Source organism: Phasianus colchicus, chromosome 1 (assembly GCF_987193195.1).
Source record: "Phasianus colchicus chromosome 1, bPhaCol1.hap1.1, whole genome shotgun sequence".
Taxonomy (NCBI): domain Eukaryota; kingdom Metazoa; phylum Chordata; class Aves; order Galliformes; family Phasianidae; genus Phasianus; species Phasianus colchicus.
This window is the reverse complement of record NC_143436.1, coordinates 5,301,446-5,316,819: the sequence shown is the minus strand read 5'-3', so window position 1 is coordinate 5,316,819 and position 15,374 is coordinate 5,301,446. Positions and strand designations below refer to the sequence as shown.

At 43.1% G+C, this 15,374-nt stretch overlaps 1 protein-coding gene across 3 annotated transcripts in view; it reads left to right on the top strand.

The window, feature by feature from the left end:
• The first annotated feature begins 6,713 nt into the window (after positions 1-6,713).
• ITIH5 (inter-alpha-trypsin inhibitor heavy chain 5) overlaps positions 6,714-15,374 on the top strand; it is a 67,649-nt gene continuing 58,988 nt past the window's right edge. For all 3 annotated transcript variants that reach the window (XR_016463737.1, XR_016463732.1, XM_031591456.2), the window contains exons 1-3: positions 6,714-6,987; positions 10,056-10,100; positions 13,897-14,060. Coding sequence is in view for 1 of the 3 variants with exons in the window: in XM_031591456.2 (XP_031447316.2) it covers positions 6,868-6,987; positions 10,056-10,100; positions 13,897-14,060 (329 nt within the window). In the remaining 2 variants the exon portion in view is untranslated. The remainder of the gene's footprint in view (positions 6,988-10,055; positions 10,101-13,896; positions 14,061-15,374) is intronic.

Here is a 15,374-nt window from a genome sequence, read left to right as displayed (position 1 = left end):
AGTGTAGTGTAGCTAGAGTATTCTGTCACCTTATACTATACTATGTCACATTTTGATGTTGCAGTAAAAAATTTCTACAGCCTCAGTTTGCTGTTACGCATCCTTCCTCCATCTTTTCAACAGATCACTTCTCAGGTTAAGACCTAAAACTGCATTCAGAGATTCACATGGAAACCAAGCAAAATTTCAGCCTTTCAGCCCACTGCCATGGAAGTGTTTATTACTTAAACCCTAAGCTCCAGTTCAGCTCTCAGAGATGCATGTGTAGAGTCAGCAACATTGCTTCTCTTGAAGAGACAGTTTCTGGTCTCAGAAGTTGCTCATTTCTGCACTCCTCGGGCCAAAACAGCATGATCTGGGCAGTACTCTCCTCCTCCACGTTACTGCAGGTCATGTTCTGTGTTGTGGCTTTTCGTGGAGGTGAGGGGAATTGATGTGCATGAATCAAGAGGAGACGTCCAGAAGGTGAATGGGAAGGATGGGGTCAGATTTTCTTGATACATAACGCAATGATAGATGGCACTGCCTTGTTGTACATCTTTGCATTCCTTTGTAGCCCATGGAAAGAAACTGATTTTGGCCATGTTGTGCCTGACAATTTGATTACCTGCTTCCACCATAAAATTGAATAAATACTGCCTGTGCTGGGTCTAATTCACAACAGGTACAGTACTGAGAGTCCAGTTGAGAGTTCAGATGAGAACACCAGCTCCGGAGAAGTCAGCATATCATCATAAACAGGAAGGGGAATGGCTGTTTAGAGGGTGGAGAGTGATAGGACAAGGGGGAATGGTCTTAAATTGAGACAGGGGAGGTTTAGATTAGATATTAGGAGGAAATTTTACACACAGAGGGTGGTGATGCACTGGAACAGGTTGCCAAGGAGGTTGTGGATGCCCCATCCCTGGAGGCATTCAAGGCCAGGCTGGATGTGGCTCTGGGCAGCCTGGTCTGGTGGTTGGCAACCCTGCACATAGCAGGGGGGTTGTAACTGAATGATCATTGTAGTCCTTTTCAAGCCAGGTCATTCTATGATTCTGTGATCATAAGATTCCTATCCTATTGAATAAGGTGCTTCACATTTATGTCCCTCATAGGCTTTCTGAGCAGAGGAGATCTGCAGCACACAGATCCCATGCATAGCGCTTCAGAGGAAGGTTGGCTTAGAGCTGAGTGATCCGCCTTGGGTTTAAATCAAATAGTCAAGGGCTAAAGAAACTCAGTATTAACTCACCCTCTTAAGTGGCTTTTGCTCAGTGCTCTGCGCTTATAAGGTACTTAAGTGATATTTAAGTTACCTACCTTAAAGACAGCTTAGGAACACCTCCATGATTGCAGTTAGAACCTATGCGACAATGGTGGGTCCTGTCAGGAAAAGCAGTATCTGGGATCCCATACCTGGAAGCTAATTACCAATGCAATGAAGAGATGGAGTCCTATGGAACAAAATTTTATTAAAATATTAATTTTCTAACGCTTTAATTAATTCCTCTCATTACCACCAAATGGGCTTAATTATTTCTTAGATAAATGTTAAAAATCAGTGTGACCACTAGATGGCATGAAGTGCTCAAATATGCTGCCCCAAATAGTTAAAAAATCCCGAGATTTCTGAAGGCAAAAGAACAAAAAATATATATGGAAGAAATAAGTGCTGAGGAGGCTCAGCTCAGAGCAATCCCTGAGTCCTACATTTACTCTTGGAATAAGTGGACTTCCTTGGCATTTAATGGGGAGAACAGGATCTCAGGCAGATATTTTCTGGTATGTGCCGACTGGGATGCTTGGTAGCCAGCCCCCTCCATGTCCAAAAATCCTCTGGAAATAAGTTTTCATGCATGTCTCCATTGAAGCATTTGGAGCCACCACTGTGCAGTCTGTTCCTCAGAATAATTAATTGTGTTATCCTGCAGCATTGTGCAGCAATGAGATAGTCAATATCTCTTATGAGATAGTCAATTTCCCTTTCCTATCTGAATTTCATATCTGAAAATGTCTAGTGGCTCAGATAAGTACAGTGTACCTGCAAGGAAATGCACGAACACGGAGTGCTGCTGACATGCATCTTCCTGTAGACCAGCCGTTCTGGGAAACGATACTGCAGACATGTACAATGTACATGTACAATGGTCTTTCCTCTTGCTTCAGCTTTTTCTCTTTGCATTATTGTTCAAAACCACCCAGCAGGCTGCCTTTCTGCCCAGATGACCTTTTTAAAGAGTGTTCCACAGCAACACTCTGGGCAGACTCAGATTTCCCTTCTGAGGCACTCTGGCAGACACTTTGGCATCTTTAAAATTTTCATCCCAGATCAGAGCAATACCAGAGTTTGAAGTTCTAAATTCTCATCTGGGCAATAGTACACACAGCTAATGGGAAAACAGCAGCCACTATGTCACCAGAAAAGTCCTGCCTGGAACACAGGCACCTCCCCACTGGGATCAGAAGTTGGGATCACAAGCTTCTATCCAGATGTTTCAGACAAGGATATTTCCTTGACGGATTACAGATTGAAATAAAATATTTAATGTAGTACTCCATATTTCACCATAACTATTTTTAATGGTGGACATTCATCTGTGTCATAGAATCATGGAATCATTAAGACTGAAAAGACCAATAAGATCTTCTAGTCCAATCATCAGCCCATGCCAGTGCCTGCTCTAAGCCATGTCCCTCAATGCCATATCTACACTTCTCTTGAACACCTCCATGGACGATGATTCCTCCACTGCCCTGGGCAACCTGTTCCAATACCTCATCACTCTTTCTGATAAGAAATTTTTTCTTATCAGATATCATGATATCAATATTCAACCTATCTGTTTGTGCAATCCTCTGGGACTCAGCAATTGCTTAATCAAGTTGCTGGCTTTGACTGCCAATAAATTCTGTGCTTTATTAATAGTTCACTTAGTTCTAGTTCCATGATTATATACTTCTAGTTGAGCATTTAATATGTGAGGTGGGTATCCGGTGTCCCATTCTTCTGCCTAGAAAAACAAAGAACTGGGAATCTTTCATCTAAGAATCTGTACATCATAGCACAGAGCTCATGACTAAATGTGTCTGCGATCTGGTTTCCTCAGCTTCAGTCTGGAGCCTGGATTACCTTTTCTCCTGACCTAAAAGGCACCAATGTTTTCTTTAACTTCAGCAACTTCCTACAGGGTTTATTTAACTAATGGTATGGTGACAATGAAGAAGACTAGTCCTTTCCATTAGCACTGTGTGCAAAAATGGGAATGCAGATGCGTGAAGGCAGAGCAACATCAAGGTTTATGTGTTTGTATGTCAACACAGAGAGATTCCTTGACATAACATGATCCATCACAGGTGAACTGTGCATTGAAGCTCACCTGCCAGCTCATGTCTTTCCCCCATCTCTGAACGTGCTCTCTGGAGATATGCCAGGCAATTTAATTTGGTGAGCTCCCACCCAAAGAACAGCTGCTCATTTTGCTAAGCTGGCAAAAGTCAGAATCAAATATGTCTAATGCAAACAGGCACATCTGAGTAATTGCTTATCTCCATCTCAACAGTATCCCTGCAACAGTGACTTCCATGTTCCCCCTCAAAATCAGGAGATCATATTCCAGAGGTGGAAGAAGGGATAATGTAAGCAATTAGGACCTCAGGCTTAATATTCACATGCAAACCTAACAGCATCTGAACCATGATTAATAAAACACAGCTTGGTCTTATTAAGCTATGTGCTGTGTCCTTACGTGCACTTACTGGGAGCCTGAGTAGAACTGGCTTCTTCTAATCATTTTAGGAAGGGCAATGTTTTCCCCAGCTCATTCTCTCATACCAATTGATTATCCCATGCCTATTCTGAACTTTTTCCTTTCACCAGACAAGCCCAGGATAAACTACTGACTGATGCTACATCACCTGTGCAATGGGAGAAGCAGAGTGAGGGCTAGAAACAAGCTGAATTGCAATCAAGAGACCAAGAGTGATAGCTGGTGGGTTCTGCACAGCTTTTCCCAAATGTGTCCTGACTGCTTGCTCAGAAATTATTTCCAACTGGCAAACACCTTTAGATATTTTTGACTTGCTTTTACAGAAATGACTTGTTTTTTTCTATGTTTTCCAAAACAACAGGAAAATCATCCTTTATGTATTATTGCAAATGCCTGTTTTGAGACCTGAGTACATGCTGGCGAGCTGCAAGTTCAGCCATGGATCTTGGTCAATGAAACTTGGAGAGGGGAGCCTTAGAAGCATCCCTAATGTTAGTAGTGAGGGTACAGGATGTCACAGTCCTGATTTTCACCCTACTCCTGTGCTCAGCTCTTCCATGTCTGAGCTGGATAAGACATGAAGAAGCTGAATACCAGCTGCAAATTGCTTCAATTGTTTTTCTGGTCCTCACAGGTCTCAGAGAGAAGCACTGCTTTTTCGAGCACAGTGTGGTATCAGCTTAAAGATAGTCATCCTGGGGTTATGTTTTTTCCTTACAACTGTGCTATGTGCATACCAATTTGCTAAAGCAGAGCTCCAAAGGCATTGGCACTGCTGTTCCTTCCTCTTAGCCCATCTCCAGCTCTCCTCCTTCCTTCTGAATGGGGTCCATGTGCCTTCCTGCCCTTCAATTACACATAGGGATTTTAAGGATATAAGGTCCACAGGTTATATGTTCTCAGAGGACATATGCTTTCAGATAGGTGCACATGTGTTTGTTCAGGAGAAATTCTAGGAGGAGAAACTTTTGAGTTCTAGTGGTCCAATAGCGTGTTTACACCTTCCGACAGGACTGGGAGGACATTTTGGCATCAGGCTGGCAATATCGTAGAATCATTAAGGTTGAAAAAGATGACTAAGATCATCCAGTCCAACCACCAACCCATCCACACCATGCACACTAAGCACTTCCCTCAGTGCCACATCTCCACGGTTACTGAACACCTCCAGGGATGGTGATTCCATCACATCTCTGGGCAGGCTGTGCCAGTGCCCAGCCATTCCTTTTGAGTAGAATCCTTTCCTCACATCCAACCTGAACTTCCCCTGGCACAACATGAGGCCATTCTCTCTCATCCTATCACTGTTACCTGGGAGAAAAAACTGACTCTCACCTTACTACTACCTCCTTTGAGGGAGATATAGACAGCAATAAGGTCTTCTCTGGACCTCCTCTTCTCCAGACTGAACAATCCCAGTTCCCTCAGCCACTCTCCACAAGGTCTGTGCTCCAGGTCTGTGCTCCAGAACCTTCACAGCTTCACTGCCCTTCTCTGAACACATCCCAGGACTTCAATGTCTCTGTTGCAGTGAGGGGCCCAGAACTAAGCAGAGTACTGAGATGTGGCCTCACCAAAGAAAGGTGCCAAGCCTGTGGTATTGAGCCACATTCATCACATTGGACTGGAGCTGAAGCAAAACAGCCTCAGTCTCTGATGGGCCTAGAGCTGGAAAGTGAGAACACAATGGTTTGAATCTTGAAAGGACTGCGTGTGAAAGAAAAGAGAGGAAAATTGGGTCTGCTGGAGCTAAGAAACTACCAACGAGACAATGAGAGAGAGGGATGAAAGCACAGCTCTGGGGCACGATGGTGCCAAGATAAGGTGCCAGGCCAACACCATGCTGACAGCTTTCCCGGGCCGCCTGCAGCCTGGTGGGGAGGCAGCAGGCGGGGTGCCAAGGTGAGGGTGCGGAGGGAGCCCTGCCCTGTGCTGAGAAACCAGGCCCTGGGGCTGCCTTCACCAATGAAACAACAGAGATCTTGGCAACAAGAAGAAGGAGGAAGTGTTGCTGCTGCCATGGGCTAAGTGAAGTGGGGCTCAGCCCATCTCATGGCTGCCCTCATGGTGTGCTTCACCTGTACCTCCCTCAGCACCCTACTGCCTGTTCTCTTCAGTAGAGGCTGGAGGGGAAGAGGGAACATAAAAATCCCTTCAGAGAGGATGAAAATGTACAGTTGTACCCTTCCTGGGCAAACCTTCAAGTATGCACTTGGATCACTCTCCCAAAAGGGTGGGCAGAAGAATGCTTTTATATACAAACTGTGGCATAAGTCACTCAGGGCTGCCCAACATAATGGTGAATAGCATAAGGAGACACACAGAGGCTCTTTCAGCTGCCACCAACAGCTGAAAAGAGTGCCCTGCTGGTTCTTGAGGCACCAGCACCTCAGGCAGCAGCCATCTTGTGTCCTGTCCCAGCAAAAGAAATGGCACTTCACAGAGGGCCACTGCAGGGTTGGGGTGCTGCTGACACTGAAATCATAGAATCGTTAGGGTTGGAAAAAGACTTCTAAGATCATCTAGTCCAACTATCAACCCATCCCCACCATGCTCACTAAATCACATTCTTCAGTGCCATATTTCCACATTTTTTGAACACCTCCAGGGATGGTGACCCCACCATTTCCCTGGGCAGCCTGTTCCTATGCCTTACCAAGTCCCCCAACCCTGGGTCCAAGCTGCCCATCCCTGTATCTCCATGCAGCATTCCCTTGGCATGTTCTTCCTTTTGACTCCACGCTGCTTGGGAGGACCTCTTCGACTGTCCCCTTGCTTGGGGTGACATGAGGACATGTGGCATGTGGCGGCACCTCAGAGACCCCCAGCTCTGATCCCCTCTGTCTGTCTGCCCATAAGAGGTGAGAAGGTGGCTGTGGGCAGCACTGAGAAGGGCACGAGGACTGTGTCTGTAATCCCAGACTGAAGGGAAATGACTGCAGGATAGAAAACCCTGGCAGCCAGAGAAACCCTGAGTGGAAAAGGGGCTGGTCCCGAGCTGGGAAGGAGGAGAAGAGGGTGGATCGTCTCGCCTCCTGTCAGCCTGCTTACAGCCTGTCCGCAGCACAAGCAGCTGTGGAGGCAGTGGGGCTTTCCTCCTACCTGCTGCCCCTCCACCATGATCCTTTGGCTATGGCTCTGCTGCTGCTTTCCTGCTGCTGTAGGGCAGCCCGACTCGGAGCTGATGGCAAGGTACCTGGAAGAGAAGCTGATGGCAGACTACAGCGTTGTGGAGCAAGTAGGTGTTAAGACAGTTGTTATTTGGGGACATCTGGTGGCTTATGCCCTGTTAATTGGCATGGATTAATTGAAAGTAGCCAGCTGGAGAGCTCTTGGATTGGTGTGCGTCCAGGGCTGTTAGGTGAACAAACTGCCTGGATAGCCCCTGTGGTGACAGTAAAAAAATGCGCTGATTTTGTCACTCATTTGCAGTCACTTTCCTCAGGGTTTGGCATTAACATGCACAGCAGGCTGCTAAAAGTGAATTTCTTGCATCTCTCTGTGCAGCATGCCTCTCTGCTGTCCCCATGGCTGAGAGCTCAGGTGGTGCTTTGAGGTAAAGCCCCAGCACCCTCCTGTGCTGCCAAGGGATGTGGTCTTAGTACGTCTGGAGAGCTGGCATCCTGATAGCTGTGTTAAACAGCGTGTGCTGCAGGGACAAGAGAGTTAATGCAGTCTCCTGGCCTTGCGCCAGTCTGAGTAATTCAGAGTATTTCAAGCTCGGAGGAAGGTTTTTCTGCCCTGTCCTCTGGTCTCAGTTTTACCGTACTTGATTTTTAACTGAAGTTGGATAAAAGAAACTTCCATGTATTTCAGCTAGTAAAATGCCTCTTGACTAGAGGAGAAAAAAAAAAAAAATTCTGCAAGTGATAACTGTTGTATTGTGCCATTGTGCACCTTAGATTTTCAGGAGAAATGGGCCTGAAATGGCAATGAACTTTTTGCAAGTTAGGAATAACATTGCAATGGTAGTTTAGAGGCTCTGGTTTAAAAGACAGAATGTTAAACCTGATCCTCTAAATAGATCCTTAGGTATATTCAGGTCTATTGTGGATATTATGGGTGACTTTACTTAAGTTACCTAAATACGCAGCTACCTAAACGTGATGAGATCTGAGAGGCTCTGTAGTATCTAAGAGCTGTAGAAGTGATGCAGGATCTATGAATCCTGCTGGATGCCAAGGGGGATACTCTACAGTGTCATAGACAGCACTAGATGCCTGTATTTGGCATCTTCTGTCACACATAGGAAGACTGAAACTTTTCATATGTATCTGTACCTGTACCTGTTAGCCCATTCCTCCCATACTAGCATGGGAAGAACCACTCTCCAAGAGTGTTCATCTCTCTCCACTGGGAGGACCTCAGCAACTTTTTTGCCAATCCTGATTGCTGCAGACACATATTTCTTGTTGGGGAATTTAGCAACAATCCAGGTCTGTCTTGCACACCAAGCTGTACAAGTGGTAAACCATCTTCAACACTGTCCTGTTATTTGAATGGCATCTGGGAGCACTCATTCATCTGCTTACAGGGAGAATTGTTAGGAAGCTATGGCAGATGACAAGTGCTCTTTATCACCATTGCACTAGATGCAGTTCTGGTCAGGTCTTCAGTGGTTGTTAGGTTGCTACTGCCCAGCTTATTCTTTGTATGCCATGCTAAGGTGTCAGCAGCAATGGAATCAGTAAATCAGTACTAGCAGTTGTTGGGCTTTAATTAAAGTGCTTCAGAAGGCTTTAAAGATAAAGATTGATGGAAAGTTGGAAATTGTTCCATTAGATGATGGTAGTGAAGTAGGATGTTTTAAAAATATTCCAATGGACTGATTGGTGTCATAAATCCTGCAGCAGTGCTTTGTTAGTAGTCATGAAGTCCTAACAAGCAGAACTTAGTTACTGAGCAGTATCTACCAGTTATTCTCAAGACTTCAGAAGCTATCTTTCTGAGAGAATCACATCATCCTCTCCTCTCCTCTCCTCTCCTCTCCTCTCCTCTCCTCTCCTCTCCTCTCCTCTCCTCTCCTCTCCTCTCCTCTCCTCTCCTCTCCTCTCCTCTCCTCTCCTCTCCTCTCCTCTCCTCTCCTCTCCTCTCCTCTCCTCTCCTCTCCTCTCCTCACTTTTGAGAAAAATGCTTTTCCTAGGTTCTAATTTTACAAGATGTTGGCTAAAATAAAGACGAAAAATAAGATTCTAATAGAGAAAATGTTTAATTTCTCTACTGGGCATTTCTGAGCTTCACAGTGCATGAATAAAGAGGAAAAAAAATTATATATTTGGCAAGGAGTGACTTTGTTTTCAGTGTAAATCAAGAGGAAGGGCAAATCAGGTAAAAAATTATTATTGCATTCCTCTATTCTCTAGAGTTTCACCAACATTTTAAAAAGTCACTTGGCTTCCCTCATTGTTCCTCACTGACAAGAGACTTGTACTCTGCTTTGAGGAGGGATTGGATTTGGACATGTTGTTAAGCCAAGACTTACAATTACACATGTGGAAAAAAGTCAGAGGAGTTGCTGTGACGGATGATGAAATGAGTAGGACTGCGTTGTCATAGGTGAAATACTTTGTTTAATAATAAAATTCAAGTAAGGATGAGGAATGGGCTTTGACTTTTATTTAATGATTTAGGTGGGCTCAAAATGACATTTAATAAGCAAATGAAATTACTGCAGGCCTCAGATTGCCCTGCTCTAGTCTGATCAATTGCTAGGCCTCCAGAGGTCCTAAGGCAGAAAGGATTGAAGTAAGGATGCCCAACATTGGGTTGACAGACATATTTTACCTATGAAGTCATTTCATCTGATCTACGGTTAACTTCAAGCCTTCCTAACAGATTAGGAGATGCGGGCTGGGAAAATTCTAATAAAAACAGTGCATTTGTAATGTCCAACATAAAAACAGATGGACATTATTTTCCTGGGAAACCATTTAGAAGAGCTCACCATGCAACTGGAAAAACAGTAGTACAGAGCCTTTGTGTACCTCCATAGGAAGCTGTCAGAGAACATGCTTGAGGATGAAGACACAGCACAGACAGCCACGGCTGATGTCCTTGCCTTCAAGTAGAGACATTCTGGACAGGTAGCATTTGTAAAACACACAATACCTTCTCACTTATGAGAGCTGCATTCCATGGCTGAGTTTTGATGAATGTGTATGCTAATAGAGAAGAGATTTAGGCTTTAGTTTTAACCAGAGGAACATTTGAACTTGGCCATGGGTCATCAGTCACACAGGCTCACATCTGGATTTAAACAAATGACAAGCTTTTCAAGGCTCCATCAACTCCTTTAATTCTTTGCAGGTTGTACGTCGTGTCCCAAGACAGACCAGATTTTTGCAGAGGCTGGTATGTATCACCCTGTCTTTTACTTCACGAGAATTACACTTGTTCTGAGTGTCGATATGTACGTGCATCCTTGTGCCCAAGAGTAAATTGTATCAGTCAGTGATGGTAGGGTGTGATTCTGGGGAAAAAAATCTTAATTTTGAGTCATCCAACAGGTACAAATTCTTCTAACTCTTCCCAATCCATCTTCTCAGCCATAAATTTGGGTATCATCCAATGCTATCATCATCAACCATGCAAAGAACATGAATGCGACTGATGAAATTTCATTGAATTTCAAGAGAAAAAGAGAGTTCATTTTGCAATTTGAAGATCTGTTGTTCTCTGTTTATACAGAAGCCAGAAATTATTGAAGAAAGAGAGGGAACAAAGAAGCCATTATCTTCTTTTTTGGTAGGGGAATCTAAGCTTTAAGATGTACAGAAAATTTATCAGATCTGACTATGTTGCTGCAATGAGATCTGCATGGCTTAGATAAAAATATGGCTAAAGCCAGTGAAATTGCTATTCATGGCCAGTTATTTTCCTGGTTTCTTTTCTCTGGAAAAGAACTAGAACTCATTTCACACACTGAACAGCCATCAGTAGCTTCTGGTTCCTTTGATCTTTGACACTTTTGAATCAGCACCCTAAGGGAGAGCAATCCTCATTCTTATTACTAGTTTACAACTTCTAATCTGACATGCAGTCAATATATTTTGATGAAAGCAACTGATAGAGTCAAAAACGTGGAGTGAATTTCATTTATCTTCAGCTCTTTTCTGTCTTTCCAAAGATTTCTTATAAACAAACACAAAATAATATGTTTGGCAGAAAATTTTCAGCTCCCACTTCAGCATAATAACTGGGACATCTTCAAAAAGCCTCCAGACAACCTTTATTGTAGCAAAGTGCTAATCCACTGCCTTGGCACTCCCTAGTTTTATTTTTAATAGGAATAATAAATCACAGCAATAATAATATTAAAAAATGGCTTGTTTTGCTTTGTTTTTCCTTTGTGCTGTCTCTCTTCTTCTGAAGACCTTAATAAAAAGTGGGGAAAACAAGCAGGCATTTGTGCAGCTGTAAGTCAGAGAATCAAGCACTGACGGATTGTGTAAGGGCTCCAGGGAACATGCGAGAATCACAGACTGGAACTTGGGCTGCCCGCCAAGCCCGACCTAGCAACCTGTTTGGAAACCGCCTCTGCCCCCAGCATTTATATTTTCTATATACAAGAAATGGCAGATCCCTTCCAGGGCTGTAAGGCTCTTTCATCCCCAGTTGTATATGATGTCCTCGTGCAGTGTTTGCTTTCTCCAGCTGCAACATCTACCCACCACAAGGAGGAAGAAGTACTGAATGCATTTTTTTCCCGTTTGTTTTTGCCATTTGTCTGTGAAGATATTAGAACTGGAGCTTGTTTCAAGGAATGCAGAGTTTAACAGAGATCAGTTGAAACTAGTAGACAATAGACTTGGTAGAAAACATCTAAAGGATGTGGTTCTTCATACAAAATAGAATCATAGAATTGTTCAGGTTGGAAAACCCCTAAGATCATCTAGTCCAACCATGCACCTGCCACCACTGTTGCCTACTAAACCATGCCCCTAAGAACAGCATCTTCACGTTTCTTGAACATCTTCAGGAATGGTGTTTATAAAATACCACACTGTGTATAGGAATTCCTTCAGCCACTAATTAGAGGAGACTGAGAGGAAGTTCTTGAGTAGTATCAGGTTGGCCTAATCTTAACACTCTTCTCTGAGCATGTACTATTGATCCCTGCCAGTGACAGGCTACGATCTTGTTTTGACAAGTCAAGATCTGCTACTGCAAAACCACTGTGTATCTCAGCTATTTGCTGTTGAGCTTTCAGCCTGGTTTGTACCCACAGATTGTGATGAAATGCAGTAAATAGGCGTGAATGTAGGACATTTGGATCTAAGGAATTTGCTGCATTTTCAGGTTCTCTCTTTCACTTCTGCAATGAAATCCTTTTTAACACCTGATAGGCCACAGGCAATTGATGGTACAAAAGAGTGAATGGAACATCATCCCATTAGATCTAGAAATGTGCCTGCAACATCACTCCAGATTAAAACTCCCCATCCTCTCCTCTTTCAGCAGATAGAAACTGAAAATTCATGCCAATTTGTGCAGGAAAGTCCAAAAACATGCTGTCCCATATTTTAGGAATATTGTCCCAGTCACCACCAACTGACTAAAAGCCACTTGTGGCCTAAGAGTGGACATCTACATTAAGTAGATGTATTCTAGTCTAGATATGTCTCATTGAGCTGTCTGCAGTTAGTGAACCAACTCACACTAAAAATGAGTTTTTGCCATTGTGCTCCATGGAAGCTGAACCTGTGCTGAAGAGGATGTACATGGAGACAGAACAAGTCAGACATTCTCCAGCTGTTAAAGATTTCTCTCATGATTAGGTCCATTTGAGACATATCTAAGCCTTGAAAGTAGGCAGATGAGGCTTTATTTCCAACACTGTTGATAGTTTTGTCTTTGTTTCTAGTGGATTCTCATCCTTTCATTTGCCTGGAAGTCACTAGTCCAGCAGCTTTGTTAGCTGGATGCTCATTTATTGCTATTCTGATGCCATCAGCTACCACAGAATATTTTATGTTTCATACCTATTCATACAACAATTGATCCCTTTGTTAAGCCATTTGGGAAAATTGTTTTTATTGGGAGAAAAAGGCTGGTTGTGCAGCCGAAGAACATGTTTGTGTTTTTACAAGTCTCAGTGGGCTATGATTTTTTACTAGACTCAGTAGGAATAAATTCTTGATGTACTTGGTTTAGCAAAATTGCTCTTTACTTGCAACGTATTTTACTGTTTAGCTCTCTTCTGCTTTTGAAGTTTCAGACTTCAATGGTTTAAAGATAGATTCTTTTCTAATGGGCTACTTATAGTTAAATACACTGAAGTCTTCTAGGATGGAAACTGTTGAGTTCCATGGAGACGTTGCTGTCAAAAATCATCTTAGACTAAAGAAATACTCCTACCCCGGACACATTCCCATGCAGCAGAAATTGGCTTTCAGCTTCCATTGCTACATCATGTGTCATTCTCTGAAGTTTCTGCTACTTCTCTGCTGGAAGGAATCCAACATGGGCTAAAAGGCTTAAAATATTTTGTTTGAGATGTCACTGTGTCAGTGTTTCTTATTAAATCTCTTCCATCCATTGGCTGTGACCTCCAGCATTGATTCTCAGCAGAGGAAGACTCAACTCACTCCAGTGACAGCAGTTTTTCTGTTTACAAAACTTACGGATCTGATTGTGTCAGTTTTAAGATGCTGCTCCATGCACAGTGATCTCAGTCTTTCAAGAAATCTTACATCTGCTCTTGTGACATCAGTTCTGGACTCCATGGGGAGATATTTTGGGCTTCTCTTCCAGGCCAGAATGGGCTAATCCTCACTGTCTTGAATAGTCAGAGTTGAAGAGTGCGACTTAGGATACAGATGGATTTTATCAGTGTATTTCACAACACAGATGCTGGCAAAATCAGAGCTCTTGTGCTGCCCAAATCCTTCCTGAGAATTGGAGAATGACTGGTTTTTTGACCATGTGTATGAACAAAGATACTGCTGTGTCTTTAGTTTAACTTCCGCATCTCACCTGATATTTTGGAGGCAATCCTCACCTTGCTTGCTGTGTTTCTCACGGGGAGTCAAAGACTCATTGTAAAAGGGTTCATTCTTTGAGAATATTAAATATTAAACCCAGTGTAAAATTGAAGGGGAGAGTTACTTAACTGTCACTGTTAATGGGTAACCTTTGATATCTACAGGAAACCAGGCCTCGGATGTCTGAATTCTCTGTAAAATCCACAATCATTTCTCGCTATGCTTTCACCACGGTGTTCTGCACGATGGTGAACAGTGGATCCGAGGCACGAGAAGCTGTGTTTGAGATGCAGATCCCAGCTGCAGCTTTCATCTCCAACTTTACCATGTACGTAAGTAGTTCTGACAGCTAGGTGAACAATGTTTTTTCCATCTCACAGACAGGTCTCTGAGATTTTAAACACTGGCTAGCCTGCAGTTGGACTGTATCAATGCTTTTTTTGCATTTAGAATAGTTTCATTTGGAAAATACACACATGGTATACTTCATCCAAGACTTACCATGGTCTCACAGCACAGAACAAATGCTTGGAGGACAGGATACTAAGATTTAAGCCCTCACTGTATGTGTGAAAGAGTGGAAGAGCATTCTTCAATTTCCCATCTGATTGCACTTTAATAAATTCCTTCTCCTCTTTCTCAGATTTGAACCAGAACAACTCTTCTGACCTTCAGAAACCTTTCCAATTAAAATTTCAGCAACACTAGCACAGCGTATTTATGTCTCCTAACTCTGACTGTGGTGCCTCAAAAGCTTCTTATTTTTCCACATTCTTCACAATCTCAATGGAGGACAAGAGTCAAATCACAGAATCATAGAATCATAGAATCATAGAATCACTCAGGTTGGAAAAGATCCTTTGGTACCTTAAAGATCATTGAGTCCAACCATGTCCTAGCCATAATACTCTAACTCTAACAACCCTCTGCTAAATCATGTCCCTGAGCACCACAACAATCGAAACTGACGACAGGCTGACCTGTTGCTGGAGGTGCTAGCCATTCTCTGGGTAGAAGGGTAAGCAAAGGGCAATCAACTCACACTCAAATAACTCACTAAGGAATAAATTAGGCTCTTGGTTTTAAAATGTGTTTAGTTTGGTCTTGCTAAGATTCCTCACTATGGGTAGACATTACTGCCACAACTTTGTTCCTCACTATAGCAGATGAGGGGCAAGCTTTTTTTAGGAAAACTTCCTCTTGGGTTGAATAGAAGGAAAACTAGCCTTTTGCCATCGCCCATCCAGGTCTGTAACTCATTCCCAGAGAGATGTATTTTTGTCAGGGAAGCAGCTACTTGAGAGAAGTAATTCTGAATATCGCCACATGCATTGACACAGACGGTGGATCTGGGATCATACACAAAACAGTACTTGTTGGGAGTCTGACAATTGCTTTGCTTTCAGGCTAATATTCTTATGCTCCGAAGATTACATTTTAAACTAGCATTTAAGAGAAGTTAAGTTCTGGAGTAAAAGCACCTAGGGCACTTCTGTGTCAGCTTCTATCCCACTGATTTGAGTGAACTCAATAACAGTTGTGCTAGTAACTGTCCATATGTGCACAGTCCATGTGCCCTTCTGCAGGGAGCTACACAGCTCTCATTGTTTGTAGATCAGTCATGCTGACATCTCTGATCTCT